The sequence below is a fragment of the Amphiprion ocellaris genome, chromosome 23 (genome assembly GCF_022539595.1).
Source record: "Amphiprion ocellaris isolate individual 3 ecotype Okinawa chromosome 23, ASM2253959v1, whole genome shotgun sequence".
Taxonomy (NCBI): Eukaryota; Metazoa; Chordata; class Actinopteri; family Pomacentridae; genus Amphiprion; species Amphiprion ocellaris.
Genome location: NC_072788.1, coordinates 21,117,651 through 21,139,825, shown reverse-complemented (window position 1 = coordinate 21,139,825; position 22,175 = coordinate 21,117,651). Strand labels below are relative to the sequence as shown.

The 22,175-nt window shown below is 39.6% G+C and overlaps 1 protein-coding gene across 4 annotated transcripts; it reads left to right on the top strand.

Annotated features, from left to right (window-relative positions):
* Window positions 1-2,523: 2,523 nt before the first annotated feature.
* LOC111578288 (hepatocyte growth factor activator) lies at window positions 2,524-21,837 on the top strand. Of its 4 annotated transcripts, none has more exons than XM_055007464.1 (15): window positions 2,524-3,161; window positions 3,244-3,304; window positions 4,431-4,560; window positions 6,781-6,854; window positions 6,963-7,106; window positions 9,824-9,955; window positions 12,691-12,801; window positions 13,326-13,500; window positions 14,794-14,891; window positions 15,836-15,877; window positions 16,018-16,276; window positions 18,311-18,450; window positions 18,832-18,972; window positions 19,757-19,899; window positions 21,409-21,837. In XM_055007464.1, exons 1-15 carry the CDS (start codon window positions 3,111-3,113, stop codon window positions 21,580-21,582), a joined length of 1,875 nt encoding a protein of 624 aa, XP_054863439.1. In that variant the 5' UTR covers window positions 2,524-3,110; the 3' UTR covers window positions 21,583-21,837. The 4 variants fall into 4 exon arrangements, with proteins under 4 accessions (XP_054863439.1, XP_054863441.1, XP_035810926.2 ...); XM_035955033.2 differs by having other exon boundaries at window positions 2,561-3,161; window positions 4,467-4,560; window positions 21,409-21,832; XM_055007466.1 differs by lacking the exon at window positions 15,836-15,877 and having other exon boundaries at window positions 2,558-3,161; window positions 21,409-21,833.
* Window positions 21,838-22,175: the final 338 nt, after the last annotated feature.

Sequence of the window (22,175 nt, the reverse complement as noted above, 5' to 3'; positions counted from 1 at the left end):
TCTCATGTCTGATTAGGATTTCACGGCAGTGTGCACACGTTGAATCAGACCTCCTGCTGCCTTGCAGTACTGCTGGTAGACCTTCCAGGAGACATCCCCTTCTGTGGACAGCTCCTGACCAACCAGCTGATCACTAGCCTTGACAGCTGTTTAAGAGGAAGAAACATATTTTAGAATCACAGCATGAATAAAGGAACCATTTACATCAGCTGATATCCTGACTAATTGGAACCAACCTGCATGGACGTGGTCCCCTGAAGACTGGATTATCAAGGTAAATGCTACATTCACACATGTGCAAATACAAGGAGTCACACATTTATAGAACTACAGAAGAATCATTTGTACAGATACTACGTTAATAAAACAAGATACACGCCCGTATTCTGTTAAAGTCTACTGACCGCTAAACTTGTTGTCTTTTAGGGTCATGACCTCCATGCAGAGAGTGCATGACTTACATTTGAACTCGGGGCTACTTCTGCAGTAACAACAAGTTTTAAACATATAATCTCGGAAAGCCTCTCCCACTGGGTGAACACATGCACATTCTTCAAACACACAAGGACCGTCATGCTAAAAGTCAATCATTTATGGCTTTACCCCACTCTGCTAAGTGAACATCCTCCTTTAACCCACTGCACCACCACATCCTACTTTCACAGTGAACTTTGTTGTTATTTACATGATCACACCTGCTTTCGGTAAAAGAGCTTCTGATTGGCTAAAATCTCCTGTCACTGGTTAGATCTTCCTCTTAGACCACTTGATTTACAAAATACTCAGAGGCGACTGTGAATTATTTTTCCCAGTGATGTAAAATGAATACTGCCAACCCTGGCTTTAATGAGCTTTGCAGACTTACATATTTGGTCAGCTTTCGCTTCATCATCCTTCTCATCTGACCGGTCAAATGCTGGAAGGAAGCACAGATATCAGTCAGTAGACACTTCTATTCACCACACAGAATCTGACATGATGATCTCATACACTACTCCAGTAAACACAGAGGAATGAGGCTGGATGCTGGGAGGAAATAATGGCTGAGTGATGTGTCATGTGGGGTGTTTCCATCATGATAGAATGATGTTCACAACATCTCAGAAAGGATAAAAAAAGGAGTTCTGGTTTCTCTTGACATATTCTCAAAAGTAAACTAACTTGTTGCGAAGGCAATAACTGTAAATGACAGTTAACTCATCTCTTTTGTAGACTCAAATAAAAGCAAAAAAAATGGCTGAATTACACACAACATTGCTGGAACTGCAGGTCTGTTATTGCTTTACAACCTTTTACCTCCTTCTAGAAATGCTCTTTAATGAGCTCACTCTTCTATCAGAAAACTTTGCTCCACAGAGAGTTGTGCCAAGTCTACTACAACATGTTCTCTGTATTTATGTTCTCACTGATTCCTTGCACTACGCTGCTTTTAGGGATGTATTTCTACTAGTTATAAAATGCTATTACAGGCATATTTATTGGTGTCTTTCTGCTGATCTCTATCATGAACAGGGACTCATATAGTTCACATTTTAACAGTATTCCTACTTTTACCAGTACTGCTTATCTATCCGGTACTTTAACCGTATTTTTATCTGTACTTTTTGATTGTTTTTGTTTGTTTTCTTTTAGAAGAGAAAAAAACTAAAGAAATTTAGAACAGAATAAAGATTGCTTTATTTCTTCATACATACTATGTTTAAATTAAACTTTATTTAGACGCTAATGTTGTGTTGATGAGATGATCAGAGCTCTGTGGACAATGTCACAGGTTTCATGGGGGGGTCACGTGACCACGACCAAGATGGCAGCTTAGCGAGAGAACCCCGCCAAACCTTACACAAATTTAACTATAACTCCCTAATTATACTGCTGATTTTTAAATTTTAACATCGGCAGTGGGATGTCTAATCCACAACTAACCAAACACTGTGACATTTTCACTCGGACTCACTGTGGGTCCCCCCACATTAGAGCCGGGTTCTGCTCGAGGTTTTTTTCCCTGTTAAAAGGGTGTTTTCCTTGCCACTGTCGCCTTTTGGCTTGCTCTGGGGGTCAGGCATATTGGTTCTGTAAAGCGTCTCGAGACAATTTGACTGTAATTGGTGCTATATAAATAAAATTGAATTGAATTGAATTGATAAAGAGCTTTCATCACAGTTTCTTTAAAACTATATAAGGTGACTTAATAATGTAGACGGAATGTTTCAAAAACATGTTTTTTGAAGAATAGCTGGAATATGAAATGTACGGGTGTCAAACTCATTTTAGTTCAGGGATATAGTATTTTACAACTTGTAAAGATGTAAAAATTATTTAAAATTCATATTAATTTCCACATCTGGGTAGTAATCCTGACCACCTGAACTGACACACCACACAAACTGAAGTAGGAACTATTAAGGTAAAAGTTCAGTTATCAGCCTGCTTTGGAAATGTGGAAAATATACAAAAATACATAAAAGTTGTGGATCAACAATAGAGTTCAACCAAGCTAAACTCAGTCATACTGAAGGTACTGACTCACATTATATCACACAATGTTTAATGTCTTCAAATATTTTCACAGGAAGTATTCATTTTCACCTCTGTAATTTTTACACTTAGCAAAGTCATCCCGCGGCCAGATTGGACCCTCTGACGGGCTGGTTTTGGCCAGCGGGACTTATGTTTGACACCCCTGATGTAAGGGTTAAAAAAAAAAAAGGAAAAAAGAAAAAAAAGAGAAGTTCTCAAGGAGCAGGAAACTTTGGGGACTCGTGGCTTCTCCCTTCCGTTCCTGCGGAGCTCCATGAGCCGGGGCGTGTGTGCAGCTGAGCTGCAGCGGGGATCACCGCTCTGCTTCTGGGATGCCGCGGAGTCAGACGAGCCTCATGACGCAATGGGTTTACTCAACGCAACCTCAGAGTGTGAAGGACGGGATAATACTTGCAGGGTCTCCCACGTATCCTATGACCAAAAAGGAAGGCTGAGGAGTCCGAAACTGACATATAAAACCTGACAGGCACACGAACCCTTTCCCGAGTTCAGGAGAAATAAACAAACAAAAAAAAAAAAAAACAGAAAAAACTTCTCCGGACGCCAGGAACCGACACTTGCAAACTTTCCTGATGGAACACACACTGTTGCTGTTTCTATCGTGCGCTGTCAGTGCAGGGACGGTAAGTTCCAACCTTCGTATTTACCTATCTCTGTTGTGAAAAGCAGGGAAACTGTGATTTAACTTCTCTTCCGTGGTTTCAGAGCACATCAGTACCTAGAAATGAAACAATGATCCTTGAGCCATACAGGGAGAGCCGGAAAGGTAGGCTTTGATTTATTTTTTGTCCCGTGTACAAATTAGGGGAATGAGGGAGGGAGGGGTGCACAGCTGGTTTCAGCTGGAGGACCTGGACATCTTGTCAGGCAGGTAGTGTTTTACAGAGGTGTTACATGTCTTATAACTCCCATGATATGATTGTCTAAGGTTTATGGGTCATTTCAGAATTAGAGGACATTCTACGCATCAAATTTCAAATAGTCCATGTACAAAATACTAAGAGATGCAGTTGTTGTGTAAATGTACTTGTCCTGAGACCAAATTTAAAAAACTAGGGGAAAAGAATGTTTGAAAATGTTCTTTAAAATACCAAATAAGTCTGAAGTTCCCCCTAAAAAGCCATTTTTCTCTTGTCCCACCCCTCTGATGACCGAATTGGATCTCAAATAAAACTGTTAAAATGAAATTTAAATCTAATTTTTTGATATAATTTTTTTCATTGAAGTCTCTTGTAATTGTGGGAATTTTATTTTTTATCAAAATAATATTTTAAATAATAATTATTGTGCATGGAACGTGTGTCCCACAACAACCCTGCTAGCATAACCTTTTTAGCTGGTAGAAGAAGAAGAAAACAGTAAATCACATGATAAACTGTCCTCTCTTCTATTTTTTTAGTATTTTCATCACATTGTCAGCATTGACTGAATGTCTCACTCTACCTCATATTATCAGGATAAGACAAACTTTTTAGACTTTTTTCTTGACTTTTTTCCATCAGTCAGTTTGTCCTCTTGGTCAGCAGTAACAGCAGCTAAATATCTAGCTTCTACTGCTGAGAAAAAGCTAACATTAGCATGTATTAGCAACCCTGTTACTGTGATTAGAGTAGGGTTAGCAAACAAATAAAACATGAAGTAAAAAATGGCACCATTGATGTGTAAGCTGAGCCAATCAAGCCTTTGATAGTTTATTACCTATCATTGATGAATATGGAGCAGAAAATTGTAAAACACAAGTCTATTTTTTCAAAAATTATGAAGCCCAAATGTCCTCCAATTCTGAAATGACTCTTAAGCCCTTTCATCACTGTGAAAGGGGTCTTTTTTTTGTGTGAAGCCTGTTTTAGAAACAGTTTCTCATGTCATTGTTTTGTGTTTTTGACCTGAAGCCTCTAACAATCCGTCGTTTTCGCCTCTATTGCAAGTTCTTACGACAACAGGCAAAGAATGTAAGCTTCCATTTCGTCAGGGTGGAAGGATTCATCATCACTGCATCACCGTCCTATCCTCAAGACCGTGGTGAGTCCTTATTAGCCAGCTGTCTGGACCTTCTGTTTTAGTTACACTAATAGTCAGTAATGTGTGCGTAATCACCATCATTATCACCATCAGAGAAAGGTCAACAATGAACAGGTAGAAGGGCCGTTGCGTTATATTTGTCTTTGCTCAGACACACACTCACAAACCACACACCGCTGTGTTACTCTATCACAATATACAAGTGTTACGTCACAGGCGAGGCGCATTTTCCATCATACATTGCATCTGAAGCCATGCAGTGTGTAATTAAGGTGTGTAGTCACACCTAATTACAGCAGGCAGTGATGAGGGATTTACGCAGCAGTGTCATCGGCACACAAACTGACTGTACTAAAAGGCTCATTGCTGAATGTGTCATTGCTTGTAATTGCATTCTTACAATACAGTGTTTTCACAACCAACAGTTTTTAAAAGTCACATGAGGCAAACGTAGAAATGACTGCGACAACAGCTGAAATTAATTTCACATTTACTGCTTCATATATCTAATCCCAAGGGTGTATAAACAGCTGCCACAGTGAAAATATCATTCTGCATTTTTTTTCCCCCTTTTTTTATTGCTTCACGTTGTGACACAGCAACAAAATCCTCTTTTTATTATTTTGGAAATACAACATAGCTGGAGGGCTTTCCATTACTTGGCATTGAGACAGGAAGGGTGGATGCCAGCAAGTCGGTGCAACATGTATTCAATTATATATGTCCCAACATCTCTGGTCCACCTACACATGAAAGTACTGCAATATGGCCCCATGTTTTTATGATGTGCTCACTGCCAGCATAGGTCTGTCATTATGTATCGCAGTTTCAGCGAGTGGTGCAGTGGTGTGTTAATGCTACTTTAATTAATTCGGCCAGTGGATGATTGACAGAGTTAGTGAGTGCTGGTTTGTCAAAAAATGCCATCTCAGGGAGGGTGGAAAAAAATCCTCTCTTGTGATGTAAGGAATTTTATGTCACAGTATCAGTATGTATAGAATACAGACCCTAACAGATTTGTCAGGCTGGTGCTGTGGTTCTTTGAGGTAAATGCTAACATCAGAGTGATTCATCAACATGCTAAGGTGGCCAGGTAACCAGTCCACAGTGTCAGGGGAGGTTCAGTGAATGGAAGTGAAAAAATATTACATTAGTTATCAAAAGGAGACCACATAGAAGATAAATACTGTAGTAAGATATTGTGATGTTTCGCTCTGGCGCATGGAGGAAAGTCATACTTGCTAACTAAAAATACAATATTACCATGAAACAATTCCTCTCATTGACTTTCTAGATTACCTATTATGGCCTCATACAGATATTAAAGGGAGATTCAGATTGGGTCATTGCACCTCAACCATAAGGGACTTTTTTGTTTCTCATAAGGTATCGATAATGAAAATGATATTTGGGAAAGTATCTGGGAAAGGTTGAGTTTCTCCCTTTAAAATTTGTAACATCTTGAACTTACAGTGTGAAGTGCTGTGAGATGACATGTTGTGAAATGGTGCCATACAAATACAACTGATTTGAATTAAATTGATTTGAAGTTGGGCTGCAGAGTGGCTTGGTTGTTAGCACTTTCGCTTTGCAGCTAGAAGATCCCTGGTTTGCGTCCCGGCCTTCCTGGTATCGTTCTGCATGGAGTTTGCATGTTCTCCCTGTACTTGCATGGGTTTTCTCTGGGTAGTCTGGCTTCCTCCACAGTCCCAAAACATGCTCAAGTTAATTGGTTGCACTAAATTATCTGTAGGTGTGAGTGTGACTGTTTCTATATGTAGACTGGTGACCTGTCCAGGGTGTCCCCTGCCTTCACCCTAAGTCAGCTGGGACAGACTCCAGCCTCCTATGACCCTAATGAGGATTAAGCAATGTGTAGATAATGGATGGATGATTTGAAGTTACCATGGTTGTGTATCCCTGTGATCTTGGGAGCTATGTTGAAGGGATCTCTCAAGGCACGTTGGTCCTAGGAGAGGAACCTTACCCACATTAGGGACGGGCATCAGGGGTCCTCTAAAGCAGCAGACAGGTACTGGGAGGCCAAAAGTTCCACACCTCAGGAAGGGAATGCAGGGCTTGGCTCAGGCTGTGTGCAGCCAGGGGGAGAACTGCTGATTGGGGATATTTTTGAGTTCATATCACATTGCCCTTGTTTAATTCCACTGTCAATATTTATTCCGTTTGTAATGCAGGTGATTTCTGTTTCCCTCATTTTAGGTGCTCTCTCACACACAATTTTGATCGGGACAGACAGTGGAGCTTCTGTGCGCCCGAGAAAACCCAGCCAGATGGTTTGTTTACAGGACTGGCTGCCCATGTGCATTCCGGTGTTTTATATTGAGAAATTAAAAAAGTTGCTTTCCCTCTAATTGTGTTTTGGCCTTGTTGATGGATTTCAGGTTTTGTCCACACGTCACGCAGAATCACAGATCTGTGTCAGATGAAACCATGTCAGAACGGAGGTGTTTGCACGCCGATCCCACTCAGGCGTTCGTTTGAGTGCACCTGTCCTGAGGACTTTACTGGGAGATTGTGTGAGCAAAGTAGGTTTCGCTGGCTATTACTGTTATTGTATTAGTTTAAAGTGTGCAATTTTTTTTTACATGTACTTGTAAAGTGCTTGTAAACTTGAGTTTTGAATGTCTCTTATAACTCAGAACTTTTCTGATAGAGTCATTGTCCTACAGGTGCAAAAATGCTCTGGCTTGTTTGCATTTCTTTAAACCAATCACAGTCGTTGTGGGTGGAGCTAAGCTAAGGTGCGCCTTTGGTTTTTCCTCAAAATAGTGACTGGTGGAATTTGTGTGGTGTAACGCTTGCATGTAGGGAGAGGAGCAGTGTGATTAAAATGGATCATCTAAGACCCAAATCCTCTGCGAAACTTTCACTTTCATTTTCACTGTGGTAGGACGCAGTCTGAAGCTTAATGTTGTTGTTAACCCTGGCAAAAAAAATTGTAACACACAGACAGCGGAACTGGGGAGAATGCCGACTAATATTATTGACCAATGGCAAGCTTCTACTCACAACCTATCAGAAAAGAAAGACTAGGATGGTCAAGAGTCAGCTAAAATCACCAAAACACAGGTCTGCAATGAAATAAAACCTGCTGGAGCATAGGTGTGAGTGTCCACAGTCAGGTGTGTTTTACATTGCCATGGACTGAGAAGCTACCATGCAGAGGGAAGTCCTTCCTCTAGAAGCGGCATCTTAAGGGCCGCTGATCACACTGAGAAAAGGCCTTCTGGAGGAAAGGTCTGTGATCTATTGTATTTGTAATGCACTTTTCATTTAAGCAAAATCTCAAAGTGCTACACTGAAGATATAAAACGGATAAAAACAAAACAATCATGTAATAAGAAGAAAATAGTCAGATAAACTACCAATATAAAAATAAAACAAATTTCAGGAGCACGTTTAATTAAAAGCTTTGTTAAAAAGAAAGGTCTTTAGGCCTTTTTTTAAAAAACATCCACTGTTTGTGGAGCTCTCAGGTGCTCAGGGAGGGAGTTTCATATGCGAGGGGCAAACAAAGCTTGTGCTATTTGGCCACAATGACCAGAAATAAGACAAAGTGAGGCCCTTAACCCCAAGAACATCATACTACTGTTGAGACAGGTGAGGTGGTACGGGGCTGTTTGATGCTCTGGAGCTTTTCTGGTGTCAGTGGAACTGGTTCTTTACGAAGTAAATGGAACAATGAAGAAGGAGGATTACCTCCACATTCTTAACCCTTTGATGTGCAACATGCGTCAAAAGTGACCCAAATCCAATGGAAAGTGGGTATCTCCTGACCCACAGTGCGCATCAAAGGGTTAAGGAAAACTTAAAATCATGAGCCAGATACTTTGGTCTTGGATGCAGTTCGATGTTCCAACAAGACAATGACCCCAAACACACACCAAAAATGGTAGAGAAAGGGATAAATTAGGCCAGAATTAAGAGTTTAGACTGGTCTCTCCAAAGTCCTGAGTTAAACCTCATCAGGAACCTGTGGACTGTGATGATGACACAAGTGTCTGTTAGAAAACCATCAAATTTAGTTAAAGTGTACCAGTTTTATCAAGAGGAGTAGTTGAAGATACAATTAGAAGCTTGTCAGAAGCTTGTGGACGGCTACATTAAAGCGTCTAGTTATAGTGACATTAAACCAAATGTTACCGTTGCTGTATGCATATTTTTGACTGAGCACATTTTCTCATATATACATAAGACCTTTAATAAATCTATGAAAGAACCAAAATACACAAATGCTTTTGTTCGCAACTGTATGTATGTGCAGCTATTTAACAATTACCCCAATCAGAATATTAACTGTTGAACACATAAAGCCATAAATTTGGTTTTGTCAGATTCTCTTTGGTCTCTACTCCCTGAATAGAGTGTTTTGATATCAAGAGTCAATCTGCTGTACCACTACTCTACTCTACTTTGAACATGATGAAAGGTTGGACTGAAAGTTCACTCCTGACTAACAGTTTGACAAAACTACCTCAAATCAAGCTCCTGTTTGCCAGCTTATTCCTCAGCTTTCAACCACAGCTAATAATCTTTATCAGCAGATAGAATTTGCTTAATTATTTCACTTGAATGTCAACATATAACCCTTGTCATTATAGCAAATGAACCAACAAAATACAACACAGGGAACTCAGTTTCCTGCTATAGACATTGAAATGTGTTTGAAAGCTTGTTCAAATGCTGATTAGCAGACCTTGAGTGAGATTATCATATCTCAAAAAATATGGAAACTGTCTGTGAGTGACCATAAAAAATTATTGGACGTGACGTTCTCCACAAAATAATGAATATAAATAGATAATATTAAAATGTCTTAGTCTTTTCATTTTAAACCTATTTAGCTAAACTGAAATATTCCATATCGACACTTCAAAATGTCAAGTAAATTTGAAATGAAAACTATCAGTTAGCATCGTCATGCCCTCAATGTTGCTTACTTTTATACCTTCGAAAACTTATTTTATATACTTGCAGATTATTTTAATCATTTATAATTGCCTGGTGATTAATAATCTGCAGTGAAAAAAACTGCAGTTTTTTTCACTGAATAGTGGGTTTATGTTCATTTCTTACAGCCAAAACAATCAGACATGAGCAAAAAAATCACAGATTAAAAAAATATGACCACTTTGACTCCATCATGTACTGGTCAGGTCAGATTTGTCCACAGCGTTGAAGCTCTTTAATCTCCACTCATGTTTCAACCTGCTGCCTTTTGTGTGTCCTGTCGGCTTTTCAGAGAAGTGCTATGAAACCGTACACCTGCGCTATTATGACATTGGAGAGTCTTGGGGACGAATTCATCTCCGTAACGTGGAACAATGCACATGTGTGGCGGGGGAAACCAAGTGTGAGAGGGTTCGCTACACAAGTAAGACATGCTTTCAGCTTTCATTGTTCAAGGTTCAACAGCATCTCGTTTTTGTTTTACGGTCTGCTTTTGCTGGAATAACAAGACTAAATCCTAGCATAGAGCAGTACAATGAGTCAGCTGCTGAGCTGTCAGTCAGTTAGCCAACCAAGAATACAGCAGACATTTAACATCTACAAATTTTTGGCGGAGAATGCAACTGGAAATGAGGAAAGTGCAACATGAGCAAACGTATACATGACCAGTCAAAGTTTGGAGACAATTTCATGTTTTCCATGAAAACTCACACTTTTATTCATGTGCTAACATAATTGCACAAGGGTTTTCTAATCAATGAGCCTTTCAACACCATTAGCTAACACAATGTAGCATTAGAACACAGGAGTGATGGTTGCTGGAAATGTTCCTCTGTACCCCTATGGAGATATTCCATTAAAAACCAGCTGTTTCCAGCTACAACAGTCATTTACCACATTAACAATGTCTACACTGGATTTCTCATTCATTTAATGTTATCTTCATTGACAAAACTGTTATTCTGTCCAAAATGAGGACATTTCTAAGTGACCCTGAACTTTTGAATGGTAGTCTATATTGTTTTATTGTTTTTGTAACTTGATTTAATGCCTCAAAAAACACAAATATTTGATATTTCCCTCTCCAAAATTACCTCCTTGCAGAAGATTTGAAAGATAGGCCCTACCCTTTCTTTGATCACAGCTCCATAGCTACAAGAATAACCTCTCCATGGAAGAAAAGACAGATTATATGACTCACCATGAGTCAGAAATGCTGTTTCAGGACACACCCCATGGGTCTGTAAGGTGCTTTCATCTCAACTGGGGGGATGTTCATAGGCATTTATCAGATTCCTTGGAATAAAGGTGAAAGAGGCAGTGAGGTGGTATCATACTCCCTGAAGTGAAATTTGCTTTTGTCATGATGGCAGGAGCTCATCTTACAGTGATCATGGGAAAAAATTCTTGCTTTTAGCTAAATGGATGTACGTATGTTTGGTTTTTCACCCCAAAATGTAACTAGTTTTTAGTTTGTATTGAGATCAACTTCTTCTCTGGTCTCATCTGAACTAAAGCTTTCTTAGAGATGGATTTCTCTGCCAAAACACTTCAGGCACAGAGGGCTGTTCTGATTCAATGAACCCAATGTGCATTGAGCATATTTTTCAGATGTTGCAATGTTACCTTGGGGAATACTCAGGCCAGATACATTACATGTACATTAGAGCACAGAACTTGTGTGTACTGTGCTGTTTATGCAGGAAATTAAGAGAGACATTAAGCTGTAAACACAGTATTTACACATTGTCACCTTTTTGTATATTTGTGATTATGTTAGCACACAGCTGTCCTTTCACATATCTAGCGAGCACAGAACAGTACCATTTGTTTGAAGTCATATTTGTGGCCACATTCCAGCATTTGCCTCTCTTCTAGTGATTTTTTATACTGCTGATTAATCACAAGGAAAGCGTCGTGACTTTGTCTGCTATGTGGTGCTAGACATGTGGCAGAGCATTTAGCAAAAAAACCCAGCTGCCTGTAAGAGCAGTGAGAGTGAACCAAAACCAAACCAAAGCAATGAGATGGAAGATGTTGAAAAGATCCGTAGAACTGGACAGAAATATAGAATTGTGTGAATGTTTGCCACGATGATTGACCTTCACATTACACACACTTTTCAATTCATTATTAATGTAAAATATTGACAAGTACTCCTTTAAATTGGGCATGCTCAGGAACAAAATCGTAATGTAGTGATGACGAATTAAAAGTACTGATTTAAAAAAATATTGATTTACCAACTGACAATCTAAAACATCTGCTTTAGATTGTCAGTTAGAGGAGGACAGAATTTTTTATTTATTTATTTTTTTACAGAATCTGGTTAATTCCAAAGGTTCATTTTTGGCGTTTGGTGAGTTATGTGACGATTGGCGTTGGTTTGTCTGTCTGTCTGTCTGTTCACAACATTACTCAAAATCAGACTAACAGATTTGGATGAAATTTTCAGGGAAAGTCAGAAACAACACAAGGACCAAGTTATTAGATTTTGGTAGAGATGCGGCTTATAGTCTGTATCAGCAGATTTGCTAAAGATTTCTGTATCATTGTGAGATAGTGGCACGGTGTCATTGTATCTATGACAACAAGTGAACACTACGTCAGCTGCCTGCTGACGATCACATGATTGTGATCCTACTACAAATCAACCGCTGCAGACCAAGAATTGTTTGAAGATTTCATCTGTGGGAAATCATACGACTGAGCAGCTTTGGCAGAGTACTGCGCTCTCTGAGTTCTTTTCGTGTTGTAAATGTGACATACATATCAAAAGCGATTTCGAGAAATGTTTAAATGAGACATGTAGAATCAAGTTATTTTGATAAAATGTCCCATTTTAGATTTAGTAAAGTTTTTCGATGGAACAGCATGTGACAGATGAACAGTGTGATGACAGAAAGTTAAAAATCAAACGATTATGCGTTTTTTTGTTTTTTTTTTTACAGTCAATAGCTGATAAATAGCAAAGTAAATACAATGCGTGTGTTTTGAAGTTTAGATGTTTAAAGAGAAATTTTTATTTTAAAACCACATAGTAAGTCATTAAACTAAAACATATTAAAAGAACTAGCGATGTGCAAAAAACACATACAGATTTTATAGTTTCTAGTTAATGGTGGTAAGATATGACATTGTGTGTCTTGATGTCTCCAGTGTGTCGTACAAACCCTTGTCAGAATGATGGAACGTGTCGAATGATCACATCCACTGGCAGAGAAGTGTGTAACTGCAGACGTGGCTACACCGGACCTTACTGTAGCTTTGGTAAGTAGCAGCAAGACTATGATTCTGTTTATCTAATTCAATTACAAAGCATAAGTAAATTCAAATAATGTGTCTGTCAGGCTGAAGATACTCCTGAAAATCAGGTTTTCTGATGGCTGCAGCCTGCATACATTCAGAGTAGTTCTTACATGCATTTATCTGCCAGGTGAAAGACATTCTTTATGTTACCTCTTGTGTGTTTCTCATGCATTCATGTTTATAGAGTGCATGCGTGTTCTTGCTTGTGTGTGATAATAGTTAGCTAATGGTAGCATGTGAAAACATGAGCATGCTGCTAAGCTTGTTCTCAGCTGTTGTCATTAACGCACAGACCGAGGTTAAAGACTTGCTCTAACTGATTTCCAAAGAAAAGCGATTTGTCATCACAGAGATATTCAGCTGCATTCAAAAAAAGTTTGAATTCATATCGTTTACATATCCAAGTTTTACTGTGGAAACGAGACACGTCTGAGACTGTTTTGTATGTTTCTGCCTGTGGTTTGTGGGTATGCATGCATGCACAGAGGCAGAGGCAGAGTGCTACAACAGCAGAGGCACAGATTACAGAGGGGTGGTGGACACCACAATGTCCGGCGCCCAGTGCCTGCCGTGGAACTCAGACCTACTGTTTGACGAGCTCCATGTGGGCACAGTGGTTGCATCAACCTTCAAGGGCCTTGGCGAGCATGCCTACTGCAGGTGTGTGCTGAAACATCTTGCTCAATAACTGCTATTATATGACTACCCAGCAGTATGACATATCCCTAGGATACGGTGTGCATCCTAAAATATACTAAACATCAAGGAAAAGCCAGTTTCAAGCAAACACTGGTATTTAGGCCCACACACACACAGACAGAGTACATATATTCGTTGGAGCTTCAGTAAAATCAACTGGACTTCTCTTGTAGGTTCTTGAAGATGTTTCACTTCTCATCCAAGAGGCTTCTTCAGTTCTAACTGTCTAATGGGGAGTACCAGAGTATATAGTCACTCCAGGTCACATGGCTAGTGGCCCATTAACAACCCAGAACTCATATGTATCCAGGTGTGATTGTTGTGAAATCAGGTGGTCCACCAACAACGACAGCAACCATGGTGATGGGGCAGTCAGTTTACACAACAAAGGGAGTGAATCTCCAAGTCAGGAGTTACTCAAGATGTTAACGATGGCAAAACTTTCTGGGTAGAGACCTAATCACTGCATTATATATATGGCTGTTTGACCTCGATGGCTTCCTTCACTCCTCTCTCAAACCATCTGTGCTCTCTGTCCAAAATGTGGACATTGCTGTCCTCAAAGGAATGTCCTTTGGCTTTCAAAGTGAGTGACTATATATTCTGCTACTCCCCATTAGTCAGTTAGAACTGAACAAGCCTCTTGGATGAAGGTGAAACATCTTTAAGAACCTACAAGCGAAGTCCGGTTGATTTTTACTGAAGCTCCTATGATCACCATGACCTGGAAGACTGAGAATCTTCACACATACGCTACCGTTCAAAGGTTTGGGGTCACACAGGCAATTCCATGTTTTCCATGAAAATTCCCACTTTTATTCATATGCTAACATAACTGCACAAGGGTTTTCTAATCATCAATTAGCCTTTCAACACCATTAGCTAACACAATGTAGCATTAGAACACAGGAGTGATGGTTGCTGGAAATGTTCCTCTGTACCCCTATGTAGATATTCCATTAAAAATCAGCTGTTTCCAGGCAGAATAGTCATTTACCACATTAACAATGTCTAGACTGGATTTCTGATTCATTTAATGTTATCTTCATTGAAAAAAAAAAGATTTTCCTTCAAAAATAAGGACATTTCTCAGTGACCTCAAACATTAGAACGGTAGTGTATGTACATTTATTGTTAGTTTGTTGCTGAAAAAGATGTGTATTATGGCTTTGACACTAAAACATTATTTAAATAAATAAGCTTACTTATAAAAAAACTGATGCTACACTATGTTCACTGTGTTTCTGTGTGCAGAAACCCAGATGGGGACAAAAGGCCGTGGTGCTACACACTAAATGACAGCGCCATCTCCTGGGAGTACTGTGACATCCCTTCATGTATAATGCCTGTGTGTGAGTAAACAGGAGACTAGTTTGCGGTCTTTTTGTTGTTGTTGTTGAGTTATTTTGGGGCTAACTTTGTCAAATTAGAAATGATACAGTGTTTAATGACTTAAATGTATCTGCAGTTATTGGTAAGTTAGTTGTTTTTTCTCACCAAAGAGATGTATTGTGTGTTTTGCCGTGAGATTAAGTCACACATTGGCTACCAGATATTTTTACCAAGCAGCTTGATGTTGCTTTTATCAGTTGCTTCTACTGGGGTTTACCTGCATTTAAGACTTGCTGATTTTAAGGTTTTAGACAACCGCAAAGAAAAATGATGAGCCAAAAAAATAAGAATTGGGAAAAAACATAATTCATTTTTTAAACCAGTTTTGTTGATTGAGGGTTAATTTCGTCTAAGCATAATATACATTTTTGTTCATCAAATGGACAGAAATAATAAGAAAATGCGTATTTTGTCAAATCAGGTAACACAGACTTTTTTCAATATATACTATCCTTAGAACAGGCCACTCTGAAGACTCATTTCAGTTTAAATAACGGCTATTCAAGGTCACTCTGTATATTAATGTCTTTACTCTGTCAGCCTCTGACTAATGAATAATCCAATGTTTGTGATAAAAACAAAACAGTTGAGTGTAGCTCCTCTCAGCTGAGTCACTGCTCTCAGTAGTTAAACTTAGCTTGGCTGTCAGCTTGAGTGAAAGAGCTTTTTTTTCGACCAAGATGCGGCAGGAAAGTAAGGCATGACTCACCCTGAATCAACATGTCATCTCAGGTGGAGTCACATGTTTATGTGGTGAGTGGGATTTGGCGTAGTTGGCTGGTTGTCATGATGCCAGGGGTATGCATAGAATTCACAGGCTGTGTCCTTGACGTATGATCCGCAGCGAGATGCTCCCTTACCCTGACGTTATCACCCTCCAGAACAGCTTTTGTGCTTCTTGCAGGGGGAAATCAGCCAGGGGCAAAATCAAAGATATTCAGAAGAGGTATTTAGGAAGCTAGTAAAAACTTGTAGCTGTTAAACTGATTTGTAGTGGTTTAGTTTCTTGTAGTTTAGAAAGTAGTAGTTTATGCTAGTAACAGTGCTACTAAGTCTTAAATAATCGTCTGTTTTAACTTGTCTAAGCTTCTTCTCGAAGGATTAACTCACTGTTGACCACCATTAAAAAACCCAACTCCTCCAAGTCAGCAAAAAATCCTGTGTGTGGGACAAAGCACAAGAAGAGGTTATCAATAGCCAGGGGGCGGATTCTGGGTGGACACTCGGCCCTGCCTGGTTCTCATCCATGGATGGCAGCCATTTATATTGGCCAGTCAGACTTCTGTGCTGGCAGTCTGATCTCCTCCTGCTGGGTCATCTCTGCAGCACACTGCTTCTTTCGCAAGTATGTAAATGAATTACCTTCGGCTGCACTGAATGTTACATCTGTGCAAGTTGTTCTTTCTTAACAAATGTAAAAAGGTATCAGCAAGTGAGTTAAAGTACATTTTATGTCCTTGGAACCGTTTTCAGTCAGTGTATGAAAAGCAGAAAGAAATCTGACTCAGCTAAATAAATGTAAAACATTTGTTCTGTTGCTGAATAGAGCAGTTTTCTTACCATTGTACACCACCATTCAAAAGTTTGAGGTCACTTAGAAATGTCCTAATTTTTGAAAGAAAAGCTGTTTTTTTTCAATGAATATAACATTAAATGAATGAGAAATGCAGTCTAAACATTGTTAATGTGGTAAATGACTATTCTAGCTGGAAACAGCTGATTTTTAATGGAATATCTCCATAGGGGTACAGAGGAACATTTCCAGCAACCATCACTCCTGTGTTCTAATGCTACATTGTGTTAGCTAATGGTGTTGAAAGGCTGATTGATGATTAGAAAACCCTTGTGCAATTATGTTAACACATGAATAAAAGTGTGAGTTTTCATGGAAAACATGAAATTGTCTGGGTGACCCCAAACTTTTGAATGGTGGTGTAGCTGAGGACAGTCACAGCTTAAAAGTCAAGTGACTTCAGAGGCTTTCACTCTTCAGCTCCACAGCTTTATGGACACAAATAGTTCTTGATGTTTACATGAAAATTCACACTGATGTCAGTTAACAGGCATCTGTTGCCACTGTTCAAAGTCAAATATCGTTATCCAAAGCACTGAATCATCAAACTGGTCTTAATATAAGTAGCAGCTGTTTGAAGAAGATACAGTGTACAATATTTGCAAAGTATACAACATTGTTCAAAAGTTTTGGGTCACCCAGATAATTTCATGTTTTCCATGAAAACGCATGCTTTTATTCATGTGCTAACATAATTGCATAAGGGTTTTCTAATTATCAATTAGCCTTTCAACACCATTAGCTAACACAATGTAGCATTAGAACACAGGAGTGATGGTTGCTGGAAATGTTCCTCTGTACTCAGAGCTAAACCTGTAAAAACTGCAGAAGATCAGGGACGTTTCAGCTCCACTGGGCTGAACTGCAGGCTGTGTTACACAGAGCGGAGTGGAGACAAGGATGGAAACAAATGTAAAGTTGTAAAAAAAATCTCTAGTAGGTAGACCCACCATCTTTTTGCCTTGACTGCTAACAATGTGGACACATGGGAAATTGACATAGTTTAATTTTTTTTTGTTTAACACATAATCAAAGAAAATTCCCTTCTTTTTTTTTAGGGATTTGTGATATTACAACTTTTCATACTGACTGAGCTCGTTCTACGTTTAGCCGTGCTTGTGCTATTTCCACAGAGGTGCTGGACTTTGTATTGAAGCAAAAAATGATCCTGCATTGAAGGAAAATGTCACAGGAGCAGAAGAAATACCAAGAAATTGTTTGGGGTTCACAGGGTTAAAGGAAGCAATATTCATTACGCCCCTAATACAAAAATGTTTCATATAATTGGTGCCATACAAAACATTTAGTCATTTAGTCCGCCAGCTGTTGTGCCAAAGGTATAAGGATTATCCTGAAAGTAGTGCTTGAGAAAAGGCCATGAGAACTACAAAATTAGGTTGAAAGGGTAGTAGATATATTTTAAAGCAATCACCTCATTAGATTTGACCAATTCTTGTGTAAAATTTTAGAGTGGGATGACCCGATGGCAGGGGTTTTAAAGCACATATCAAATAGAGGACATTGTCCTGTGCTGTCATTCCCCACCTTTCCTGTCTATCTCTACTGTGACTTTCCAACAAAAAATGTAACTAACTGTGTTGCTAAAAGAAATGTTGTGGTGGGGTGTTCTGAGGATGAATGTGGATAATGCACAAAACATTTCGAGGAACTTTATCCAATAGTGTTTGAGGCTCTTGATTGAAATGCTGGACAGACTTTTATTATTATTATGAAAAAGTTCATCTTATATTGAGTGTTATGAGTGCATACATTGGCAGATGAGTGACAAAAAAATGTCTCTCACAGCCCCCTGAGGTCTCAAATTCGCGTGGTGCTTGGCCAGCAGAATTTTAACGTCACTGGTCCCAACACCAGGACGTTTGGAGTGGAGGAGTACATCTTTCCAAAACAGTTCTCAGTGTTTAATCCAACCCTACATGACATTGGTAATCATTAAACACACACACACACACACACACACACACACACACACACACACACACACACACACACACACACACACACACACACACACACACACCAGTGACTCACATAAACTTGAAGACCTCCTTTTCGCTCAGAAACACACAAACTCACTTAAGACTCCACTCTGTGTGCACAGCTGTGCGTCAGTGAACAGCTGTGTCGCTGCGCCCCCCCTACATGAACACACACACACACACACACACGCACACACACACACGCACACACACACACACACACACACACACACACGCTGATATTTGGGTGGGGCAGTTTCATGGGGCAACGGAGTCTCCAAATCTACCACTTTGCCAGTTTCATAACATTGTGTTACTGTTTGCCAGTTCTCGTGAAGCTGAAGAAGCAGGACGGGCGGTGTGTGAAGAGAACCCCGTTCATCAGGCCCATCTGTCTACCAGACAAAAGCACAATGTTCCCTGATAACTACTGCTGTGCTATTAGCGGCTGGGGACATATGCATGAGAGTGAGTGATGAGGACATGGTGGTGCTGTATCACTTCACTTTTATCTTGACAACAGCTATTTACACTTGTACGTTGAACATGATCCTAAAGAGCATACTCCAGTCAGGGAATTCCTTAGTTATACCACTATAGGCGAGGATGACAGATTTACTTGCACTGTATTTTTATTTTGAGAAATATCCATCCATTAACTATACACCACTTAATCCTCATTAGGGCTGTGGGAGGCTGGAGTCTATCCCAGCTGACTTAGGGTGAAGGCAGGGGACACCCTGGACAGGTCACCAGTCTATCACAGAGCTACACATAGAGACAAACACTCACATTCACACCTATGGACAATTTAGAATCACCAGCATGTTTTTAGGCTGTGGGAGGAAGCCGGACTATCTGGAGAAAACCCATGTATGCACAGGGAGAACATGCAAACTCCATGCAGAATGCATGAAGTTGAATTTATTTATTTTCAATACATGTAAAATGAATGCTTTGACAATTTAAGAAATACTCAATTATGTTCACATTGAGAGTTAGATGTTAAGATCAGTGTTGCTGTCATAGCCAGCAGCGGATTGGCTTAGCTTAGCTTAGCATAAAGACTACAAACAGAGGGTACATCCATTCTTTAGCAGCAACTCTAAAGTTCACTGAGGACACTGGTCTAGATGTCTAGACCTGGAGTTAGGTACTCATGACCTCAGTATTTCCAAAATCTGGCCCTGATCAAGTTAATTAGGTTTCACTTTTCTGTAATTTCACGAGCTCATTGTGTTTCATCTGACAGAAGCAAAGGGGTACTCGAGTCTGCAGGAGGGGGGAGTGAGGTTGATTCCTCACGACGTTTGTAAGAAACCAGAGGTCTACGGCAACCACGTCACTGCCGACATGATTTGCGCAGGACTAAATGGCTGTGTTGATGCATGCCAGGTAGGAAAACGCAGTTTTTTTTAAAAAAAATTAAATTCAGCTCTGCCGGGTAAGTGCTAGAGTCTTAGAACAGAAACTAAACTGAACCTCTTTACAGTTTAAATGTGATTGCAGGCTTGAGGTTGTTTTTGGAACTACAACAGGTGCTTCTCCCACCTGTTGTAATTCCAAATTACCGCCTGATTCTATCTTAAACTCCACTGTCTTATTGTTTTGATTTGAGGTTATGCTTAAATATTTTTTTTCTGACATTGTTGGCATAGTGCTGTTTAATTCAAGGTATTTCATTGTTTTAAAAAATGTAATTTATGTTCCAGTTGTTATTTCTGTTTTTCATTCTGTTGCTTACTAGCATTTTGATCAAGTTGTAGGACTGATATGTCCAGTATATCCCCTTTTACCTCTTACTCTTCAGTCTTAATAGGTTATTTGTTCATAAGTCAACATTAGCTTTGGTAATTGGTTCCATTAGCAACACAAGAAAAGCACTTAGAGAGCTCAGTACTCCGCCAAGACTGCTCAGTCATTGTATGATTTCCGACATATGAAATCTTTCAAAAATTCGTGGTCCGAAGCCGTCGATTTGTGGTAGAATTGCAATCATGTGATCGTCAGCAGGCAGCTGACGTAGTGTTCACTTGTAGTCATAGTTGCAATGACGCTGTGCCGGTATCTCACAATGATACAGAAATCTCTTTTTTTGCCTTTATAAGACAGGTTAGTGTAGGGAGGCAGACAGGAAAGTAGGGAGAAGAATGGGGGGCCTGCAGCAAAGGGCTGTGAGCTGGAATTGAACCCAGGCCACAGTATCGGGGACCATAGCCCTTGTTTACGGGTTGCCCGTTCAACCAGTTGAACTACCTGAGCGCCCTGAGAACTCTTTAACAAATCCGTGGATTCAGACTATTAGCCAGATCACTGACAAAAACTAATGAGGTGGTCCTTGTGTTATTTCTGACCTTCCCTGAAAATTTCATCCAAATCCGTGAGTCTATTTTTAAGCAATGTTGTGAACAGACAGACAGACAAACCAACGCAGATCGTCACATAACTCCAGTTAGAGCTGGTGCAGCCTGCTCAAGTTTTTTACAATTATGTTTATTCATCAAGTATTCTGAGCAGAATAAACACCCTGAGGCTATATAGCTGTAGTGACCTCCTGCCTCGGCTCTCCAGGGATTGATATCAAAAAATTGAGCTACCAGAATAATGACACATCGCTTAGGAGGGCAACAGGGATTCCCCTGAGAGAAGTGCTGGAGGAAGTCAGTGTGGGTCTGAATCTGTAAGATTCACAGATGTCTGCACCATCCACTCAGCCAGCTGTGTGAAATATTTAAGCTCTTTCCTCTAAATTGAATGTCACAGCTGACTGTTTACCTCATGGCTAGAGTGCAGTTTTTAGTTATATATTAGGTTTCAAGTGTGTGACTCAGCTGTTTGTGTGCCTCCACTTTGATCTGTGTGTATGTTTATGTGTGTGGGCTAACTACTTCTGTGTTTCCCCAGGGTGACTCTGGCGGCCCTCTGGCTTGTGCAAGGAATGATGTCAGCTTCCTGTATGGGATCATCAGCTGGGGAGAGGGCTGCGGCCACTCTAGAAAACCTGGAGTTTACACTAAAGTTGTAAATTATATAGACTGGATCAATTCAGTGATCAAACGCAAACCTAAGGCTTCATAAATGGACAAAACCTGAACATTAGCTTTACAATGTGAGTGTTTTCTTTGTGTTGTTATTGTAATGCTCTTAGAAGTTTATATGCTATGTTTTGTAACTGTGAAATATTTTGAGACTGAATAAACCTTTACTGACTTGATAAAACTTTTGGCATCTTGAGATCAGGGAAAGAACACTGCTTATGACAGTTATACATATTTGACAAAACACTCAGCTCAAGGCCCACTTACCAGCCTTTCAGGAGCACTGAGTTATGGTCGTAATCTGCAGAGGGAGTTTGTTTGGTTGTCGTGAAGACAGATATTCTTAGATGCGAGCTCAGTAGCTGTTTTAATTTCATCCATAAATCGAATAATATTAGATTTAAAACAAAATAAGTCAAGTCAGTGTTCGCTTACTGTACTTTTTAGGATGTTTTAAAAGCATTACTGTCATAAAAACAGGTCTACTTGTAAAATTAATCAAAACTGTTAATAACCCACACTAGCAAAAATCTATGTGTTTTTTTTTTTCTTCGTTAGTATGTCAATATGGTGCTTTTCACAAGCTGGAAAACCATTTTCGATGTGTGTTTTGGGTTCATTGTCTTGCTGGAA

What these genes read in the sequence shown, in the direction of transcription:
- LOC111578288 (XM_055007464.1), top strand. Translation starts at nt 3,111, where the DNA reads ATGGAACACACACTGTTGCTGTTTCTATCGTGCGCTGTCAGTGCAGGG. An exon ending in CGAGAAAACCCAGCCAGATG is followed by an intron (nt 6,855 to 6,962) that starts GTTTGTTTACAG and finishes GATGGATTTCAG; the next exon opens with GTTTTGTCCACACGTCACGC. An exon ending in TGAGAGGGTTCGCTACACAA is followed by an intron (nt 9,956 to 12,690) that starts GTAAGACATGCT and finishes TGATGTCTCCAG; the next exon opens with TGTGTCGTACAAACCCTTGT.